General features: G+C 37.5%; 1 protein-coding gene across 1 annotated transcript in view; it reads right to left on the bottom strand.

The window, feature by feature from the left end:
- LOC145982968 (exportin-2-like) overlaps nt 1-23,009 on the bottom strand; it is a 55,662-nt gene extending 32,653 nt beyond the window's left edge. Inside the window, exons 1-7 of the mRNA XM_083116248.1 lie at nt 22,986-23,009; nt 21,255-21,362; nt 20,478-20,570; nt 18,313-18,480; nt 6,857-6,986; nt 4,957-5,120; nt 1,002-1,188 (exon numbers count right to left, since the gene is read on the bottom strand). Of these exons, the coding sequence (XP_082972374.1) occupies nt 1,002-1,188; nt 4,957-5,120; nt 6,857-6,986; nt 18,313-18,480; nt 20,478-20,570; nt 21,255-21,362; nt 22,986-23,009 (874 nt within the window). The remainder of the gene's footprint in view (nt 1-1,001; nt 1,189-4,956; nt 5,121-6,856; nt 6,987-18,312; nt 18,481-20,477; nt 20,571-21,254; nt 21,363-22,985) is intronic.
- Nucleotides 23,010-23,677: the final 668 nt, after the last annotated feature.

Below are 23,677 nucleotides of genomic sequence, written 5' to 3'. Positions count from 1 at the left end.
AACATTACGTTTCGAGAGAGGAACTTTTCTCTCACCTTCAGGTGAAATTTCTTTTGCTGTGGTGGAAATCAAACCTATGAACTGCAAAATTTCATTTTTACAATTTACATCAAATTTTGCATCATTCTGCAACACAATGCACTTCCAACTTTTCACAATCATCTAAAATTAGGGATGTCACGAAGCTGATTTCTGATATGTGAAAACAGCATACCTGAATTAGTAAAATGATATTTAAAATTTTTGTATTCAATGTCTCTTGCTACTGAAATTTCAATCTTATACTGTTGCGCTGACTAAAAAAAAATAAACCAATGCGTGTTTTCTTTTGGTTTTAATTTTGTGACTTAACCTTTCTCATAATACAGGGCTGAGCACAAAAAACTGGTCTGCCTCATATTACAAAACATTATCCTAAATTAATGTGCTTCAAAAACAAGAACACAGGAGGAGATATGGTGGGAGGGACGACGTGACTTGGCCAGATGGGGAGAGTAGTGGAGTGGATGAGTGTAGAAGATATAATAGTTTGAGAATGGTTTGCATCGTCTGGTGCGCTTTCTGCTGTCAGTGACCGCCCTGGAACAAACAAAATAGTGACGCGGTATCATCTCCGCTCCAGATGCCGTACCCTTAGTGAATGAAGACAGCCTTCGAAATTAATAGGATATAACCATTAAATTGTGCAACACGAAAACATGAAATTTCAAAATTTCACGTAAGTAATTTTAAGTCACATTTACCGCATCCAACATGAATAATGAACTATGTTCTTCTTGAAGGTTCGCATAACACCATAGATGCAAAATAATCTAACACCGTTATTTTTAGTGATTTTTATTTTATCAGCGACGTTTCATCCTGGTTTCCCATAATTTTTCAAGCTTACACCAAGATACAACACACAACCTCACACAGCTAGTCACTCTACATAGACTAAAGACTACACCACTACATAATGAACACTAGGTACACAATATTTAAATCCACATGAAACTCACCATCCTTTGTCAATTCTGGCAGAATATGTTGTGTGCAAAACCCTGGCAGACTGACAAGTTGACTTGTTTGTGTGATTCCGTGCTTCTGGGTCTGTCCCTTCACAGCCAGTGATGTAAGCAAGTAGAAGGCAGCATCTTTACTCCTCCAATTCGCGGAGTTGTTTTGTGCATACTTGCCCAACATTGCCTAAAAGCAGTTTATTATAAAAATATAATGTAAATCTATATATATAAAAAATGGATGTGTGTGTGTGTGTGTGTGTGTGTGTGTGTGTGTGTGTGTGTACGTTTGATCCGGCATAACTCTCGAGTGCCTTGAGCAATTTCAACCAAACTTGGTACACATATTATGACCAATCAGCATTGGGCATACATGCCCACACACAAATAACTAAGTACAAGGGTCATCAGGTTAGCATCAGAAAAAGCTTGAGAGAGCTATTTTCCCAGAATCATGGGTAATGTTTACAAACAATTTGTTACACTCATGGGAGGGGAAGAAGTGCTTTATTTATAAAGAAACAACAATTTTTAGGCTGACAGTAGCCATCTTGAATACCAAAAACAATGTGCTCCAAATCCCATATTTATTAAATCTTTTATCTTTTAATGAAAATCAAAGATAACACTTATCCATAGGTAAAATAATGCCTAATTTACGAAAAGTAAATTAATTTGCAATTATCTGGCATAATTAAGCCAGAAAAGGTGAAAAAACACTTTTGTTTACACTTTTCAAGCAATTGATAACTGACATCTGGTGGGAGAAAGTGGAACTCCCACAGACAAGGAAAAGTCTCAGAGGACTCCAGCTGGCCTATGAGAAGCCTTCAAGGCTGTGACGTCACAGAGGAGATTTTCAGATGGCCTATTAAGTGGTGAGCTTACCCACCTGAGAGCAGGTCAGATGTGAAGTTGCTGGTAAAATTCAGTGCGTTAATGGCCGCGTGTGCCAGTAACATAGGATTCACAAGGGAAATAGGAATCCAAGGTCCAGATATAGTAAATATGGACCGAAGTGTGCGTGACCAAGTGGGATATTGTGTCCAAGACAGCATCTACGGATCCCAGTGCAAATTTCGGCAATGTAGCGAGTTTTGTGTCCCTCATCAAAAGTGAAAATCCAGACCACATGGTCGGCGAAACGGACGCCATAGCAGCATCCATGGAATATCAGTTAATTCAGCCATCCATACCAGAAAAACCAGGAAAGCTCATCCATCACTCCCCAACTGCCTTTATCACTTCAAGGAAGTATGAATTTCCTATTTTTTAGTGGTGTATACCCCAAAATTGCCCATGTGTCGGGATGTGGCTATTGAGTGTGAAATAGTGTGTGTGGCCCCCAGGTATGAAAGGTATATTGTCCAACAGGCTGGTATGTAAGTACAGAATCCTTTTGTATATCTCTTTTGTGTGCTTTATGTACAGTGAAATGTTCATGTTTGGTGGTGGCTATGCCACAAGCGGTATTAATGGGCCTTTCAAAGGTGCCTGACCTGTTATCATTGCAGTGAATCGTAACACTACCAAAGCCTTCTCTAGCTACCGTTTCTGAAAGTTAGACTAAAGTTCGTCTGTTGCTTAACAGGTCTCTCAAGGGATACCTGTTATTATACGGAACACCACACGTGGAATAGGGTCTGCGTGTCTCTCTCTTTCTTCTCTCTTAAGAGACAATTAAGTATTGTTTTTGATTAGTTTTAGAGGAATCTCTCTCAACTAAGCAAAACCAACCAAACAATCAATAGTATAAAGTAAAAGAGAAAAGAACTCATAAAGTCAAAACACAAAAAAACTTTATATTCACCCTCCCCCCTTATAATATCACTTGCAATCTGGAAAGAAATACTGTGCGGGTGACACACCCCTGGCACCCCTAGGGGTGGGGGTGGGAAGGGGTCATAAAATAGCATTCTGTTGCATGGAATTTTCATGTCATATCCTGCAAGTTATGCTTCCTGCTACACATCACAGTGAAGTTGGTTGCCTACACACAAGGTGCGATATTGCTATCTTGGACCAATATCAACCAAACTTGGTACAGATATCACTTACAATCTGGAAAGAAATACTGTGGTGGTAAGACACCCCTAGCATCCCTAGGGGTGGGGGTGGGAAGGGGATGACATGTAAAGATAATCGAAAACGACCGATATTAGTGTGGAATCCATAGTTTTCGGGGTCACTAAGATAAATAGTGACACTCATTCAACTCCAAGTTAATTTTACACTATAGTTAGAATTCATTATTTTCCTGTCTAACAGAAGATTGGGATAAATAAATACCCGGCCAAAGCCATGCAATCAGCTAGTAATATAGGTGTACTACATGGAAGACAGATTGACAGTTCAGACCTCCAGAGAAAGTCGCCTCTTACGTACCAGTGATATCCAGATACTAATCTGACATAAATTGGTCAAAATTTCACGACAAACACAAATTATTCATTCAGCTATTTAATTAACATATTTACTCATACAAGGTGTGGCTAGAAAAAAACCGAACTGTTCCTACAAAATCTCTTATTGGTTATTTTGTACAATACGAACATTTTCCCCTTCAAAGTACTCCCCTGAAGTATCGATACACCGCTCCATACGAATCATCCATTGCTGGAAGCAGTGCTGGAACTCATTCTCTGAAGCCATGTTCATGACCTCCGTCGCTTTTGTTTTCACAGATCCTACGGTCGTAAATCTGGTTCCTTTCAGTGCTGATTTGGCCTTTGGGAATAAAAAAAAGTCGCATGGAGTGATATCCGGCAAATAGGGTGGATGTTCTAACACTGCGATCCCATGCTTGGCCAAAAAAGCCTTGACTGACAATGCCGTGTGGACAGGAGCATTGTCCTGAGCAAGAATCCATGACTTGCTTATCCACAAATCAGGTCGTCGTCGTCTTAGTTGCTCACCAAGGATCGTCAGCACCGTAATGTAATAATGCTGGTTGTTTTACAATAGCTCGAATACTGAAGCGACGATCTTTTCGAATCAATTCACCGACATTTGCAATGTTTGATTCAGTTTTTGACGTGCAAGGCCGTCCAGGATGAGAGTCATCCACGATCAGTTCTCATCCCTCTTTACACCTTTGAAACAACTCAAATACTTGCGTGTGTGATATACACACATGCACCGCTTGACCTTAATGCGCTTGCCATTTGTCGACAACATCAATCCGTTTTTTTTCTAGCCACACCTCGTATATCCCTCAAAGAATTTTTGGCTGGTTGATTCAATTAAAAATGAAAGGCAAAGCATGCGGCCTTCAGGTGAGGGAAACCATGGAAAAACCTTCAAGATGGCTGGATGTAAGGTTTGAACTTGCAACATTCAAAACACAAGTTCATCATCTCAATTCAGAATGTTTAGAAAAAGGAATAGCATTATATACAAAAATATTTCACTGGTAAAATTACTGGTGAACACTATTGGTTTAACATTTCTCTACTTCAAATCATATTCGTATAATCATCCTTTGCCGTTCCCTGCCTCTGGCTATGTCGGCATAGAAGTCAAGCCTCTTCATTTTTTTCTGGTCTTCCACCACTCCTCTATTTCCACAGTGTCCCAATCTTGTCATCTTCTCCTAACACTCTCCACCATCTGCTATTTCCACTGACATCTTAGTCCCCCCTCTGGCTATTCGTACTGATTACAAATAGATATGATGCTTTCCTTAGTGTTTGTATAACCACCCTGGAGAAATTTATTAAAAAACGTGAAGAAAGGTAAATCCTCACTTCATTAGACCAACATTTTGGATCCATGCTCAGAAACTCACGGCAATTAAAACAATATTGTAACAATAAACATTTTTGTAATATATTAATTCCTGGGATTCCCTGAGGAAGGATCTGGTGATAGGTCCAAAATGTTGGATGGATGAAGTGCAGATTAGCCACTGAATTTCTAAAGTAAAGATAACATTATTACATATCAATACACTGACCTGGACATACTGGCCAAAAATTTCCATCATTTTATCTTCAAAGTACTGGGACAGGGCTTTCACTAAATCACATGCAGCTCGTCTCCTTGTGTCCACATCCGAGCCTTCAATATCTCTTCTAATGTATTCCTCGGGATTGTCTACAAACATTCCTTCATCAGCAGCTGAGGGAAACAAAAATAAGGATTCAGATTTGGGAAATGAGAGACGTATAGTAGATAATTACAGAGAAACTTAATACTCACAAATAGAAGTGTGCCAAGCAACAATACAACAAGTTCCAACAACAATGGTGGCAGAGGCCACCAAAATTAATTGAACAAACTAAAAACAGTTTCGCTGAAAACATGAGTACTAAGTTTCTCTGTAATTAAAAATCAGGAGTTAACAAGATAGCAGGAATTGAAAAATCAATCTTACGCTTCAGGAAGATTGTTTGGTAATGAATTCATTATCTGAAATGACAAGTTTTTGTAAACACTATCACAATAATGTATGTTGTATAATCGTTTTATTATAAATTAGTGACAAATGTGGTAACAAGAATCATTGTGGAGAACTCTATAACACAATTACTTTGTACAACTGGATGCAACAGGTCAACGGGAGCAACCCAGTATTCCAACATATTGAACAGTATGACACGCACCCAATAAAGTCCCTTTCCCAAAAATAAAGATGCCTGCTATAATTTTTATAAAATTCTTTCAATAAAATTAAAATGCATCTTGCTTAGCTGAATGATTGGCACCCTTGCCTTTGGTGCAAGCGGTTCTGGGTTTGATCTCTGGTGGAACACAAAATTTTGATATTCACTTAGCATCCTGGGGACAATTTCAGAACTACTTGAAAACAATAGCACTAGGCTCCAGTCCTGATAGTAGAAAAACATAAGCCATGGGACTTGATGTCCTGTCAGAAGCTACTTGGCAAACCTTGACAGTTGAACGGCTGTTGCGACACAGAGTTTGGAACTATTATTATTATTATGAGTGATAACACAGTTTATTTTTCCAGTTGTCAAGACAAAAAAGACAAAACACACTTTTTAAAAAATGCATTATATTTAGGGATGGGACCGATTAATAGGTACTATATCGGTATCGGCTGATATAGGCATATCGGTGTATCAGTAAAATTACCGATTTTTTTACTGATCCGATATATCGATTATTATCTGATAATTTAGTGCAAAATTCTGCCATTTTGTTGTAATTTTTATGGATAATATCCATGCCCTACTTTCTAAAAAAGTAAATGTTTAAATATGCAATTTATCTTGCACTACAGTCACCTTGAAACACACATTTTTTAAAGAGGTCAATGAACCTTTCAGGTTCTTCAAGGACCATTTCTAATTTTATATCGGATCGGTAGAATATCGGTATCGGTAAATTTTATATCGTTACTTTATCGGTATCGGCCAAAATTTCATATCGACCCATCCCTAATTATATTATAACTAAAGCATTTCCTTAGTGTTTGGAACACAGAGATGTACTATGTAGAAATTTCAGCAAAAAATGGTGGCTCGGTACCCCAGTTGATATAGAAATGTTATGGTATGCACAAGGCCCATGTTAGAGTCCTAGCCAAGCCTGCATTTTTCACTTATATTTCTAAAGCATTTCAATACATAATTAATACCACTGCTAAGCAAGATGTCTGCTAAACATAAATTTAAATTTATAAAATAATTCTGAGGAATAAAATTTGTGCTGACCGACTTTCAACTACATCAGAAAGAAAAAGAAAAATATCTGTAGACACAATGGGAGCACAATTTCACGTTCAGCAGAACAAAATGAATTAAAAAGAGGAAAACACCTTAAAATAGGAAAACTAAAAATTCTCTTAATTTTAATACGTAATTAATTGGGGTTCCACTGCACGTCCTCACCTCTGAATTCCATATTTGGAATGACAACTTTCTCGCAAATACTTCCCAGCACGGAGGACTCTTGAAACAGACCCTGGTTGTGCGGCCTACTAGAAACAGATGCTAAAAACTGAAGAGCATTGCTAACAAGCTGTAAAAAAAAAAATATTTAATCAAAAACTAGCCAACTGGTATATTTATAAACAACAGTTCATGTGTAAATTAATAAAACAAATGTACTTTTCCACACCATAATTAAAAAATATATACACTTCACTTCAGAAAAATTAATTTTCTGTCATGATGATCAAAGAAAATTTGAACAAATGTTCACGGGTTGCCAGCCAGGTTAAGGAGAAGAGACACAGTTACGCACCATGTGTGAATTTATTTGAATATCGTCGGAATGGGCAATGCTACTGAATAAAAACAGCGGGGTACAAGAGAGTATGAATTTTTCCACATGTGGCAGATTGAAGCGTTTTTCAAAGTTGATTATTAAGCTAGATACGACCTGTAAAAAATATGACTAATAAGAATTTTCGGAATCCCATGTATTCCTATGGGGAATCAACTTCAACATCAAGTTACGGCTAATCCAATGGGTGTTTCGACTTTTCTGCTTAGCAAGCACTTCTTCAAACCACCCTTTCCCGTTGATATCATTTTCTATTCCATCGGAAGTTTGATATTCCGAAGATAACAAGTCAAAAAATACTCCCATATGGCCAATGCATTTCTCCTTGCCCCCTGGCAGTGTTGCCAAACCTGGTGCACATAAAAGAGCTAAAATTCACCTTAAATGGAGTTAAAACTGACTTTCAAGGAGCTACATTTACGAAGTGCTTCCTAGAGTAATGTTAGTTGTCAAAGGGGTGGGGCACTGCTATTACTGTTAACTCTAAATTGATGACAATCTATTCTTAGTTTTCACCATCTAGATCTGCGGCATCCCCCATCTCATGGTCGTACGAAATCGAAAATAAAGGATTTCCTGATAACAATATTATGCCAATTTCACATCAACACTGTGCTATAAAAAAAAGTAGCTGGGGATATAAGAGGGGATGGGGCGACGCAGCTAATATAACAATATTACATCACGTGCAAAATGTGTAATCATGGCAAAAGTTGGCCTATGTGGGCCGGAACCAGTGATGGTATCATAGTGAGGCACGGGGCCGGGTGCCCCAGTTCACAGGCAAACGAGTGCACGAAAGAGCTAGATCTGGCTCCAAGAGAGCTAAGTTGGCAACACTGACTCAGAGGGAAAAGCCGGCCGGAGAGTGTCTCGCATGCCCTTAAGTCTATGTTGGCCACCATAGACTTAACCTGGCTGGTAACACGAGAACACTTGTTCGAATCACGTCGCCAGGAAAGCTACAAGTAACACATATTTGGACTGAAATCAGATTAAAAACTAGTGTGGATGGCTGCAACAATTTTGTTAATTTACATATGCCATTTTGGTATGTACAATCACGGACATTCTTGGGTTGTAACTGCCCCACTGACTTTCAATGGTGTAGTTACAACGTAGCGGTATCTGTGACTGCACCAACTACAAAATTTATTTCAATATAAAACATAAACTAAACGTAACGTTTCAACCTTCTAGCAAGGTCTTCTTCAGACTCTGCACAAAGTACAAATGTAACAAGGTACAAAACAGGACAATATATATACACAAAAATACTCCCCTCCAGACTATTAGAAAATTGTTCTGGAACATTCTACAGGGTGGCTACAAACAAGCAAAAATAAAATTCCCTGACTTTTCCAGGTTTTCCTTGACAATTATAAACCAAATCCATGTTCTTGTAAATGGAAATAAGAAAGTCATACAGATCCAGGTATGTATTGTATTAAGTACCAATATTAGCTTCCAAGAAATTTACATCATTTCTCTATGATTTGCATTCAAACTGCAAAATGTGAATATTGAAAATTATTACAATTCACAAGTTAGGAAGGGATTACAGGATTTTTTTATATGCAGCCAGTTTTCAATAAAATGTTTTATTATTTTTCAAATTACGACTAAATGAGATTAGAATGAAGTGTGATTGATGAAAAAATAAATTTTGTAATTTATCAATCTCCTTACCCTTTCTCGTTATTATATGTTGATATTTCCACTGAGGTTTGGAACCCTCTGCTTGCAAGAACCATGAGTGTAGACTTATTCTTTGATGCATAAACCAGCTTCACTTTTATCTATGAAGCAAACAACTTCCCTCTTGCACATAAGCGAAACAATTGATTCGTATAAAACAAAGTGTCATATTTCCTTCATTATCAATGGGATATATCCTCCGTACAAACATTCACAGTATATCCAAATGAAATACTGTGAAACTGACTGCACACAGTTATACTATTATTGCTGGTGAAAAGGGTATATAGGGATGTATTAAAAGAAATTTAATGCAAGCAAGTTATAAAAGGAGAATTTACTTCATTGTACAGGTGCCTTATTTAGCTAATCAAATATTCAAACAGGAACACGCTATTGATAACAGCTTCCAAAAGTTTACACATGAGGGGCATCCAGAAAAAGTTCCAATGGCGTCTGTACGCGACACGCATATGTAGGCGGGAAAAAGTGGCTGTAATCTGGTGGATACATAGTGTTTCCCACCGACTGCGAGGTAAGTGTGGAAATCAGATTGTTGCATGCTCAGAATCCTGCATATAGTCACCAGCAATTGTGTGAGATGTACAGGCTGGACTTCGTGAGCGATAGTATGGTCAGACGATGGTGCAGATAATTCATGGAAAACCAATCCAATGTGCACAACCCCATACAGCTGAGAATATGTGTTTGCTTTTTTCATCACATCATGAGAGATCTTGGACTACAGTCCCGGCTTTGCATATACTGACTTTCATCTTTTTGTTCAGCTGAAGAAGTCTCTGGCAGGACAAGATTTTTGACAGTTACACTGTAGTACAAATAGTTCCAGTCTTTGATGTGAGACACATATGCCATGGCATACAAAATTTAGTGCCATGCTATGACAAATGCCAGAACAACGGTAATGATTATGCCGAAAATTAGGTTACGAGTCACTCTAACGAATGCAATAAATTACTACTGATATTCTTCTTTATTTATGCCTAATCAGTATGTACTTTGATTTTTTGTTATCTTTGATGCTATTTTTTTTACTATTCGATGTTATTTTCCCCAAAATTCACATTTTCATTTCAGCACATTTTCTGGAAAATATACCTAAAATTTTACGTTCATGCTATTTTAAAACTACTGTTCTTAATTGTATGTCACATGGCCTACGTATGTTCATGAGAGTTTGATACCTTGGAAGTTATTTTCCACATGCTCCTTTTTAATTTTAAGGTAAGGGGATTTCCCCCATATATACTGAAGGGTGCAAAATGGCGATGCACCCAAAAATTTTAAATCAATCTCACGTGTCAGATACCAATATATTATGGCACCAAAAATTTGCATTATCTTATTTTTACTTTTTTATTGATAAGTTTCTCAAAATTCGCATTTTTATTTTAGAACATTTTTCTGTCAAATATACCAAAACTTATACTTCCATTGTGCTTTCTAAACTATTATTTTAAATTGTAGGTCACATTGTCTATGTATTTTCGTGACAGTTTAATACAGGTTGTCCCACGAACGGCGCAACTGGGAATTAAGAGTGGCGTTACTTTGTAACCGAAACCTGTACATACATAAGTCATACACCAAATGTTAGCCCTGTCCAAGTAGATATTTTTAAACATAGAAACAACAAACGGGGTGCAGTGTTGTTCATGCAGTGTTGCCAAATGTAAGTGAAAGTGTAAATTTATTTTTCCACAAAGCATGGAAAATTGCATGTCAAACATTCGTACGGAAATTTGGACGTCAATTTCCACCTTGGGTAGGTGGACTATTTCGCCATCTATAGTTCAGAGAAGAAAACCGATCGTTTTCGCGTATAGCCAATCCTGAAATGCCTCGTAAAGGCGTACCGGTCCAAATGGGTGTTTTAAAAAAATTATGAGGTACAGTGGCAACACTGTTGATGTTTGAAGGCAACAAAAGGTGTGTTTACTGATGGTCTATGACATGGAAATACTGGAAACAGGAAAAAAAGAAAATGAAAATTATGGTGAAAAAAGTGTTACTTACCTACTCCTGACAACCATGCAATGCACGTAACAGGCAGTGTAGCTTTACAAAAGATGTTGAAAATGACAACCATTTTCCCTGAAGCATTCATCAACACGTTTTATCATGTTGGAAGCAACTTTATGCAAGGTTGATTGGTTTATATTGTTAATGGCTGTGCAAATGTTTATTTTTAGATCATCAAGTGTTCTTGGGTTATTAATGTAAACTGTTTGTTTCAAATAACCCCACAGAAAAAAATCTGGAGACGTCAGATCCGGGGAGCAACTGGGCCATAAGTTTTTGCTTATAATGTGATCGCCAAAAAACACTGCCAACATGTCTAAAGTTTCATTAGACGTGTGACATGTTGCGGAGTCTTGTTGAAACCAACAATCACGTTCATCACGTTCCAACAGAGAAATAAACTGTGTGATAAGGTCACGATAAACTATTCCGTCAACTGTTGTGTTGAAAAAGAATAGACCTATTATTTTTCTCCGCGAAATCACGCACCACACACCGATCTTTTGTGGATGAAGTGATTGTTCATGTAACAAATGGGGATTGTTACTTGACCAGTGTCGAGAATTTTGACTGTTGACATATCCATTTAAGTGGAACCATGCTTCATCCGTGAAAAAAACCTTATCCAAAATATTCACACCATTGTCTCTAATAAAACTTCTAAACCACTGGCAGTATATTACACGTGCACCTTTGTCTGCTTCCTTCAGTTCTTGCACAGCCTGTACCTTATATGCACGTAGGTGCAATTGTTTTAACGCTCGGTGAGTTGTTGTTTTTGATACACCTGACTGTGCAGCAAGTTTACAAAGAGATTTCCTGGGAGATTGTGATATTCTCTGCTCCACATCCTGCAGCACACCTTGTGTCAAAACTGGTGGTTGTCTGTGGTAGGGTTTGTCATTAACTGATCCTGTTTCACAAAATCTGGAAACAAGTCAATATATCGTCGAATTTTCTGGAACACTGTTATTCGGATATTTCTCGCGAAACACAGTTTTTACACTAGTGTACGATTTTGAACAAAAATAATGTTCCACAATGAACACCCTCTCTTCCAAAGAGTACTTCATTTCACAGAACAATTCTAATCTTCCCCTACGAACAATGCGAAATGCACGGCTCAAACAGTTCTGAGTACACAACTAACTGATTCTTTTGTTCTCGTTCGGTGGGCACTCTTATCACATTGCATGGTTGCCAGGAGTAGGTAAGTAACACTTTTTTCACCATAATTTTCATTTTCTTTTTTTCCTGTTTCCAGTATTTCCATGTCATAGACCATCACTAAACACACCTTTTGTTGCCTTCAAACATCAACACTGTTGCCACTGTACCTCATAATTTTTTTAAAACACCCATTTGGACCGGTATGCCTTTACGAGGCATTTCAGGATTGGCTATACGCGAAAACGATCGGTTTTCTTCTCTGAACTATAGATGGCAAAATAGTCCACCTACCCAAGGTGGAAATTGACGTCCAAATTTCCGTACGAATGTTTGACATGCAATTTTCCATGCTTTGTGGAAAAATAAATTTACACTTTCACTTACATTTGGCAACACTGCATGAACAACACTGCACCCCGTTTGTTGTTTCTATGTTTAAAAATATCTACTTGGACAGGGCTAACATTTGGTGTATAACTTATGTATGTACAGGTTTCGGTTACAAAGTAACGCCACTCTTAATTCCCAGTTGCGCCATCCGTGGGACACCCTGTATGTTGGAACAAATTTTTGAGGAAGTTATTTTCCATTATTTCTAGCTCGATAAATGCCGATGTTACGACTCCCCTGTGGTGGTAGGTGAGCACCCTATCTCTGCTTAAATTGCACCACTTCTCGCGACAAATACTGATGATGCGGCTCCGTGTTATGGTAGATACACACTCGATCTCCTGTCAGAACCCCGGCACATTGCTCTGTGATGCAAATTGTTCTGATAGAAGTTGAAAAAATCATGGGAAATATGTGATTTAATTTGGCTGTCCGAATTATTCCATGTATATCATGCGTTAAACTTTTCTCTTGAATAAAATGTTGGAAAACTTGTACGTTGTACATGCACAAATATGGCATATTTTACTTTCTAAGCCTAAAAAAGACAAGAATGTTGGATTTCGTGGTATTTTTCGTTGTTAAAACACATTTTTCTAAATTCATGAGAAATGCCAACAATTCACATTTTATGCCAAATTTGCGTTATTTCGCTATTTTCAATGGGTGAAAATGTGTCCAGACATCACTGCACATTCATAAACACTACTTTGTAGCAATTAAAATTTTTCACTGTTAACGCGTTTGAGAAAAATCAAGGTCCGTACTAATTGGAACTTACTTTCTGGATGCCCCTCGTATAAATCAGTAGATGAAAAGTGAAAATTTAGCAGGGCTGGCAGAGAAATGATTCGAGTAATTGTATAAAAATATTTATTATTTGTATTTTATTTCATAACATTGGACATTAACTTCACTCAGTGACAGATTAATAACCATCTCTCACAAGTTTAAACAGACAGGACAGAGGGGATTGTGAATTGCAATGAGAGTGTTGAGGTTGGGAGTATGCACTTGTCAAATTTGTATAACATTTACCAATACAGGTTTCTCTTTCACTTTTTCGTGATATTATTCAACATACAGTCATGGACATAAGTATTCATACAAAGGCATTGTCTGAATGAAACATGTTATTATACAAAGAAGACCGTAAAGGCAAGTCAAGTCTGTAGCACATATGCTCCATTGGAATGGCAAGAATAGAAACGCAAAACAATTGTGTGCATACAATTGAAATTGTCATGAGAAATGTGGGTAATCCTTAGATACACTGATTTCTGGGTGGTCATAAGTATTCATACGCCAGGTTATAAACCCAAAAAAGAGTTCGTGAAACAAACGTTTCCATCATTCAGTGCCAGATATTTGTTTACTGCACTTGCACCTGTGTAAGGAAGTGGTTGGTTTGGTGTTGGCGTGCTGCAGGAAGTCAAATGGGCCGCAAAGGGAAGGAAACCACGATCGAAGAGAGGAGAATTATGATATCATTATACCGCAATAACAAATCATATTCTGAAATCGCAGACATAGTTGGGAGAAGTCGTGCGACTGTGCAAGGTGTCATCAAATGATATAAAGACACAAAAGTGCTGATAAATAGGGAAAGGGTTGGGCGTCCTCAGAAACTTACTTCGAGAGAGAAACAAGGACTGTTGAGAATGATCAAGAAAAACCCAAAATTAACATCGTCAGCAGTGTCGGCACATGTTCACGAACACCTGGGAAAACAAGTGTCCTCAAGAAGTTATTAGAAGGCTTTTCAACCTAGCAGAGTACAAAGCTAGGGTACCTAGAAGGAAGCCATACATCAGTAAGAAGAACAAGAAGGCCAGATTAACATTTGCAAAGGAGTATGTGAGTAAAAGTTTGGACTTCTGGGATAAAGTGTTGTTTACGGACGAGTAAATTGAATATTATCCATAGTGATGGTAGAATTTTGGTGTGGAGAAAGCCCAATACTGAGCCTGAGCCTCGAAATCTCTTGGCCACAGTTAAACATGGAGGTGGTGGCGTTATGGTCTGGGGCTGTATGTCAGCCTCAGGTGTTGGAGAACTCGTCTTTATTGAGGGAACTATGGATAGATTTGTCTATTTGGATATTCTGAAGAACAATTTACAGCAGAGTATCGATCATTTGGGTCTTGGGAATGATTTTTACTTCCAACAGGACAACGACCCTAAACATACAGCTGAGATTGTCCGCCTTTGGTTGTTATACAATACTCCCCACACACTCAAAACTCCACCTCAGCCCCCCGACCTTAACCCCATTGAACATATTTGTAGCCATTTGGAAACCAGACTCCGCAAACATGACATAGCAAGCAAGAATAGACTGAAAGAGGTCATTTTGCATGAGTGGTACAATATTACATCTGAAATAACCACGCCTCTTGTTCATTCTATGTAAAAGAGACTGACAGCTGTTCTCCATAACAGAGGAATGCATACTAAATTCTGACGACATGGTATTTGTTTCTATCTTTTCTTCAAAGTGAACTTTTATGTTGGTGTATGAATACTTTTGTCCAGCCAAAGAAGCGGGCATTGAGAATGTTTTGTATTTTATTTTTCTACAAGCAGCATCTGATATTTATTTTTGTTGTCAATATATCGTTTGGTGTATACATGGTAATGCATTGACAGTTTTGACTTCCTTATTGTTTTCCTAGCTGCTGCAATTCGTCCTTTCTTCCTTTCAGTTCCACTGTATGATTACTTTTGTCCATCACTGTATATGTCCCGATTTGCTGGTTTCTTCTTGATATCAAAGAATAGTGCAATGTCATTGTAAACGTACGTTGACTTTTGCAAAAACCTTTGTATGCATTGCTACATTAAATAAGGTTAAATGAGCCAGAAGAGTAATAACATTCCAGCAACATATTTGCAGTGGAGCAGCAGACTAATAAGGCCCAGTTTATGCATGCAAATTTTGTTGGATGGAACATCTAACAAATATCGTAAAGACAAAAAATGTCATACTGGGACATCCAAGAAACATCTGATTGACAAATATTGAACTGCTACATTCGACAAAAATCGCATGCACAAACACACCCAAAAACTTTGTTCAATAAAATGTGGTACCACACCAGACAAACTCTGATATACGAGGTTCTGTTTATACATGTGATTTTTGTCAGATGTTGCACTCTGAAGACATCCAACAAAAATCAATTCCAAAAGTGCCATGCATGCAATTTTTGCTGCATGTTGTAGTGAGACATTTTGTCGAAGTTCAACATTAATCGCACTGCGATATCCGACAAAAATCGTATGCATCTATGGAGCCGAAATGTTCATGCTGTACCACGACATTCTACAAATTACAGGGATGCATAGCACCCTTATTTGTTTCCATGTTCCTTCAGAATGTCCGACAAAATGCCGTACTATGACAACTATCGGACGGTGCCCCCCCCCCCCACTCCACTCCATCTCTTGACCGTTCTGTCCCTTTACTACTCACATGCAGACAAGAGCAAATGATAAATGAATGAATTTTCCATACAATATTTAGAGGCTTATCAATTTCTCCCCCCTCTCCTCTCCTCCTGCCATCACTGGTTTCTGGCGCCATGGTTGTGTTGTGCATAAAAGGGGCCTAAAAGTTGAGTCCGAAATTTAACACAAGATGTCCTGTTCCCATGCAGTGCTTCATAACAACATCTTTCAAAGCAAACGCCTGACACATTCGTTCCATCGCATAAAAAAAATTAAAAAACTTCAATCAAGACAAAATTCCCTGACTTTTTCTGACCTCTCAAATTCCCTGACTTTTCCCAGTTTTCCAGGTCTGTTGCCACCCTGATTCTAGCAGGTGGCTTTCCCTTGTCAACTGTACTTTCACCTGAATGTTCCACGACTACTACTGTTTCATCAGGCTTAACCTCATAAAACATAATCTTTGGTATAACCTCTGATAAGGCAGCGGATAACAATTTTACCACCATCCATGTGTAGACTACATTTTAAATTGGTTACATAGAATAATATCAGAGTAAAGTAAAATTGCAGCACTATGTCTACTAATAATGGATGCTATTATGTGTAAATAATTTATAGGTAGAGCTGTGCTCACTTTTAAATATTTAATTGTGACAATATACGTATAACCTAACTTTATGTATCAGATTAATAGTATGAGATACTTCGAGGAAAACAAAATTGTTACTTTTAAAATAATATTCCACGTGTAACAAACTCAATTCAGAATTGTATTAGGTGCATTTATACATTAAAAATTTAACAAATGTGTTTATACCTTAACATATCAAGAGATGTTATCGTACTTTGCACAATATTTTAAATGTTTACAAAATCTTATGTATAATTCTGCTTTACAATCTTACCGAGGAAGTTTTATGTATTCATAAAATTCACATTGTTATGATGGTAAATCTTTCTTTCCACGAACATAAATACAATAAATAATATTCAATTTGTCACGATGAGTATGATATGCATTTGCTTTCAAAATTCACTGATTATGCAAAATATTGATAATTGAAACGTTCAATTGGTTAGTGAATCAATTTACTATGTTAGTCCGTCGCATTATACTTATCTAGAAGTCCAATTTTCAACATAAGATGGATACCAAGTTCATGTCACGAATTTCACATTCTTAAGTTTCCTGACTTACCAATGTGGGTTTTTTGTCGATACAAATTAATCATGGACATTACAATATTAGCGTGACAACATATTTTGTCAAAATATATACATCTTGTTTTAAACAAGATGCAAACTGATTTTTAAGCCTAAAAATTAAGGACTTTCCATTACAAGTCCTTCCATCTTAAAGATGACAGTGTAGCCTACATATGGAATATGTGTGCGGAACCACATAAGCACAAGGAACCAAGTAAATCAAAACTTATTTATGCTTTTATGCTCATAGCAATCCTACCATAAGTACATTGCTGATCAATTGCAACCAAAATTACTTCGCCAATCTAAACTATTCTAAAACACATTGAAGTTCAGAAGTGTAATCCGATTCACACAATTTTTGAAAGTTCAAAAATTTAGATTTGATTTCTTCCGAAACATAAATATTTGTTCAAATAAGAGTGTTTACGCTATTTGCATATTATTTATAAGGGTAAGTGGTCTAGTGCCGTTATAATCTCCACTGCCTGCATCTTTCTTTTGTCTCTCTCAGTCATTGCCCAAGTCTCTGCTCCATACATAATTATTGGTACATAGGATGTACCTTCTTGCATTTCATAGGTACATCCCAGTTCCATATTAATCTTTGAACGCTTTGATATAGTCCACCACCCTCTCCTCATCTATTCTTCCACTTCTCTCAATTATGCTTCCTTCATATTTGAAGCTCTCCACTACTCTCAACTCTTCCATGTCCATCTTTATTCTTGGTTCATTTCTGGCTCTGTTTCTTGTTGTTATTAGCACCTCACTCTTTTCTGCACTGAATTTCATGGCAAATTTCAAAATTTTCATTTATTTTGCAACAAGATTATGTGAAAACTGTATTTTGTGATTACATAACAGGTATTTCTGGTGTAATTCTTGAATATTGTAAAGCAAAACTGTGATAAATTGATGAATATAATCTGAGTGGAATAAATAATAATATTTTGAACAATTTTAATTGTTACAATTTTGAAGCATCCATGTAAGCGAGTATCGGAATCGTATGGGTATTGGTTCCAAGTGGTATCAGTTCTGCCCTAATGATAGTAGTTAAAATTACCTCCACCTCGGACTTCTGTAGTTAACTTACCAGGTCATATTTTGGCTGCTGTCCCGTGGAAACAAGCAAGTTACATATAGCAGTAACAAAATTAGGCAGGTAAGGTTGGAATTCTTCATCGTACTTCTGGGCATAGAGGGCAACGTTATCACACACTTGAGACTTCAACTGCTCCAACAGGCCAGGTTCATCATCACCCTTTGAAAATACAATATTATGTAACAAATTTGCATCTTTAGACATCTAAAACCATTTTTTATTTCTGGGCACCAATAAAATTGCTTCGAATTGTCAAAAAATCATTGGTATTGGTGTACTAAAGGTATGTCATGCATTTTGACTATCTCTCTGTATTAATTGTGACAATAAGGATGAATGATGATGTACAATTTTGTGGGACCAGTTACTTGAAAATGCAATATTTATCCTTAGGGAGTGACATGTCACAAGTGCGATGTGTCGCTCAGAAATAAATACAATATTTCATACCAGATTGACACCACAAGCTGCACATGCAGCTTGTCACTTGGTTGATTGTATTTTACTTTTCTGCCACTATTAGCTAATTGTGAAGATCACGATGAGTGATGATATGATGAAGGCACACTCAGAAAGAAGACCAATGCCCTGGCTGGGATTCGAACCCGGGACTACTAGCATCATAGCATGCTGTGTTAACCCTAGGTTACCCATGCTATACAAGAAACTAGGGAAGTGATGAAGCCGATTACATATGTATGAAAATTAGGTTATGATTCTTCATCATGTAGAGTTTTTGTAATAAAATTATTGCAAACTCTCATTCAGAGGATCAGCCTACTTCAAAATCAGAAATGGACCAGTACATTGCTGAACCGACTATTCCACGTAACCAGGATCCGCTGTTGTATTGGAAATTCAAAAATGAGTATCCAAACCTGAAGCATGTAGTGAGAATATACTTGAGATACCTGCTGCATCAGTATTCAGTGAAGGAGTGTTCAGTCTTACTGGACAGATTTGCGATAAGAGAACAAGTAGGTTACTTCCAGAAGTGTTTCCAAAACTCGTGTTTCTGAAATTGAATCTGCCAGCATTAAATTTACAACATCAAGAACAGGAATTCGTTTTGCATTTCAAGGAACTCTTGTGTACCAATGATAAATCTCTTGAGAATCTATGTTCTTCTTAAAGGTTCACATAACCATTTTTTGTAGATGCAAATGTACATTTGCATCTCTTGAGAATATATATGTATATACATATGATATGCAATAGAAATGTACATAGCAGATTTATTCTTGTTATGCTAAAAATAACATCCCACTTTTTTTAATAATCTTATGTATCGGAATCGGTTAAATATCGGCATCGGCATAGTTTCCAAAAATTATCAGTGAGTACATCGGCATTGGTAAATTTTCAGCTTCGTCACATCCCTAGTCCCATCCGTAACAAAAAATACCATCATTAATAAAAAAAAATAACCAATTATTGCATGAGTGTCACACTCACATTTTATCATTCACTAAATCTAACAAAAAAAAATCTTCAGCTATTTTGTTTTTTTTAAAAAATATATTGATTATAATAACAACTTATCATCATTACCAACCAACCAATTGTACAGTGACACTGGCACAAGTGTCTCAACCGACACACATCAAAAGTGTGTACCTGATAGGACCACCAAGTGAATTTTTACTCCTATGTACATTATATTTTATGTTTTTATGAACAAAAGTAATACAGACATTGATAACACTCTAGGGAACAATTAATTTATTTTCATTTTTTTATAAAAATTTTCAGTTGAAAAATCGAAAAACTAGAAGCGGTGGGGCCTGATACTTGGGTCTGAAAGCTCACCTAGCATATACAGCCCAAACATTAGATTCCAACTACATGGCACTACACTGCCATGTAAATATAAGCAAGGTGAGGAATTGGGCCCCATATACTCTTTATCTCAGCTAAAGTGGAGGTGATGAGATCACCACCAGGCTCCCAGGTACACACAGATTAGAGGCTGTGTGTCAGAAAAATCTACAAGATCACAAAATCCAGGAATCAAACCTGAATCTCCCACATGGCAGACAAGCACCCTACCAAATGGACCAACACAGCCCCAATTTCTTTCGTTGATAAAGGTAAAAATAGTTAAGACACACACTATGTATAATTTACTCTAACGAGTACTGGTAAATTCTACATACCCTTGTCTGTAACTCCCTGATATCTACATGGAGTAAGGTATGAAAATTATTCATCCACGTTTCCATGTTATCTTCAAAGAACTCGGGAAAATCCTGGAGGAAAAGATAACATAACAATATAAACATCCCTCGAAGAAACTGAACAGTTCATTCAATTGATTAACGAAACAATGAGAACATAACTCATAAGGTTTCCTTAAAAAAAGAAACTGCTTATTTGTAGAGTAGAGACTTACACAACATGGATGCTCATTTTTCTTGCACAGGAAGAACAAAATAACAAAATTGTGCACTAAATTAGATTCTTTTTGGAAATAACACATCAGTAAAATTATCATATGGACATAATAAAACACATTCCAAGAAAATTTTTTATTCCATGTATCATTATTTAGTACACTTTATGATACTTTCCTTGCCAATTAACACTGCAATTAATTTCCAATATTCATTTTGTGATAACTAATTAAGAAATTTAGTGTAAGCTACGTAAAGTGGAACTGTGCTTATATATTTTTCACGTATCTAAAATTGAATAGTTACAAAATGGGAAATGCACAAAATGTCAGAAAATGTAAAATCTGGGAATGATTTCATATACCCGAATGTTGGATTTGCTTATTGCATTACTTATCTGCCAAAGTGGAGGTGTACTGCTTAAAGAAACATTACAGTCTTTTTTAGATGTATCCATTCGGCAAATATGGTTTCTTAAAAAATATGCACAACATTTAGACAAGAATATGGACATCTGAAAAATTAATAATTGTAGCATACCTGGTAATTCAGAGAATAGAACACTTTGCAAATAATAACCAAAGAGTTGTAGATTACTCGCAAGGCATCCGGGTTAGTTTTGTGTTCCTCCGCTAGTCCTATTGTAGCCTGAAAAATAGTAATAAAAATACAATCAGTTTCTATGTCTACAAATCTATTATACACTAATAAAAAGTGCTCCCCTGTGTTTTGCACTACACCATGAAGGCATGTAGGGTTAGGGCCCCACACTTTCTTGATCTCGGCAGAGCTGGGCATGATGTGATCAACACCATGCCTCTGGCTGCCTTTACCCCCCCAGAATTTCTTCCAGGTACCTACTTTATACGATGCTGGGTAGGTGCCAGAGCCACTTGAACAGGTTGAAGAAGTCCCAGTTCCCCACTGCCGGGGATTGAACCCGGGTCTCTTGCATGGTAGTCACATGCCCCAATGACTGAGATACCAATTTTACGTGAAATATTTACTTAACAATTAATACAATGAACAAGACACACAAACCCAGGGCTCGAAATATCCCAGTCGCCATGGCGACTAAAAATTTTATCTTGGTGACTGTGATCTCTTGCTGTAATATTGCCATTTTTTAAGTTTCAATGTACGAAACGTTGGAAGATTCTAAGTTCAAATTGCAGTAGAGCGTAAGCTAGCAAGTGATTCCTTTTATCAACGTTGTGAACATTCCATAGAATCGGTAACAATTTCTTACTCTTCGTCCCCAACCCCCACTTCCCACTTTCTCACATGATTTAGCGATGATTTGAATAGGATGATGCTCAGCTTCTTATAGATTGATTGATTTGCTTTATTTTACTTCGCTTTTTGTGCCACTTTTGGCTAATTTGTGAAGATGGTAATGAATGATGATATGATGAAATTGAAGAACAAACACTCAGAAACATCCAAGCCCAGTCCAGGATTCGAAACCGGGACCCCTAGCGTCGTTGCGCGATGTGCTAACCACTCCGCCACAGGGGCTGGCTCAGCTTCTTATAGTATCCACAATTGCTAGTAGGTGGTTTCCTGGCACCTGATTTTCAGAGCTGGCGCCTAGCTCTGAAGAAGATTTTTCGAGCACTACACAAACCTATTTCAAGACATATATTTCTTTGGCATTTATGTATGCAAAAGAAGAAAATACAAATACTTACTTTTCCCCTCCCCCGCCCCTCTTAACAGCTGGGTGGATAAAAATAAAGATTTTTATTTATATATAATTTTTGATATTTTTTATTTAAATTGCTTATCTTTTTTTTCTTAAAACACGCTTACAATTGCTTGCGTGTTTTTTGGCACCGTACACATACACATATTTTTTATATAGAAAGGCTTTTTCTGATAAACGGTCCTGTAAAATATTTGAACGGTTTGATTAAAGCACACAACAAATTATATGTAAATATGCATTTTTCTGTTTCTGGAACTGAACATGATGAACCTAATATGAAAATGTTTGTTGAGTGTGTTAATGAAACTACACTCCTCCACAAAACTTAAGCAACTCTGTACAACGTGGGATAGGTGAGATGTGGTGCCCATTCAACACTTGTATGAGACATGTACAAACATAAACAAGCACAGGCAGTGCAAGTGCCCTATATAATGCGTGAGCAGCACCTTACAAACCAAGATTAACAGCTTGTGCCTGCCAGCGCAAACCACAGCCTAGTATTGTCCCAGTCTTCAAGCAGTGAAGTGGTGGTTCGTGAGTGGGATATCAAGTGTAGACACCTTGAAATTAATCCTAGATACCATTTGAGTGTCGTTGACTGAGGTCAAATAATTGGACGACTGGAAATGGGTCGGTCCCAAGTGGAAGTAGCACGTGAATTCAATGTGAATAAAAGTGTTGTGTCAAGGTTGTGGCTTTGCTTCCAAAATGGTCCTACTGTCAGTAGATGTCATGGAGGAGGCCATCCGAGGATGACATCAGCAGCTGATGACCAGTTTCTCACAATCACTGCCAGACGTAACCGCCAAGAGTCCTGCTCTCAACTGGCAAATGATTTGTTTCAAGCTACGGGACGATGTGTTAGTCGTGAAACTGTTCGTAGGCAGCTGAATAAAGCAGGATTGTATGCCAGGAGGCCTGTGCTGTGTGTGCCATTGAAACAGGAGCACAAAATGCACGATACACATGGTGTCAGGAACATGTCGAATGGGGAGAAGGCCAGTGGGCACGACCAATGTTCTCTGATGAGTCTCGATACAGCCTATTGTCTGATTCTGGTCGGATATCCGTGTAGAGAGCCAGAAATACGATATCACCCTAACTTCATTGTTGAAAGGCTGTCCTTTGGAGGTTGTTCCATCATGGTGTGGGGTGGTATCATGCTGGATAGGAAAACGGACCTCCATATTGTGGAACATGGAACTTTGACGGCACAACGTTATCAAGATGAAATTCTCCATTCACGTGTTCG

Source organism: Lepisma saccharinum, unplaced genomic scaffold (genome assembly GCF_977018435.1).
Source record: "Lepisma saccharinum unplaced genomic scaffold, izLepSacc3.1 HAP1_SCAFFOLD_503, whole genome shotgun sequence".
NCBI classification, from domain to species: domain Eukaryota; kingdom Metazoa; phylum Arthropoda; class Insecta; order Zygentoma; family Lepismatidae; genus Lepisma; species Lepisma saccharinum.
This window is presented reverse-complemented; position numbering and strand designations above follow the sequence as displayed.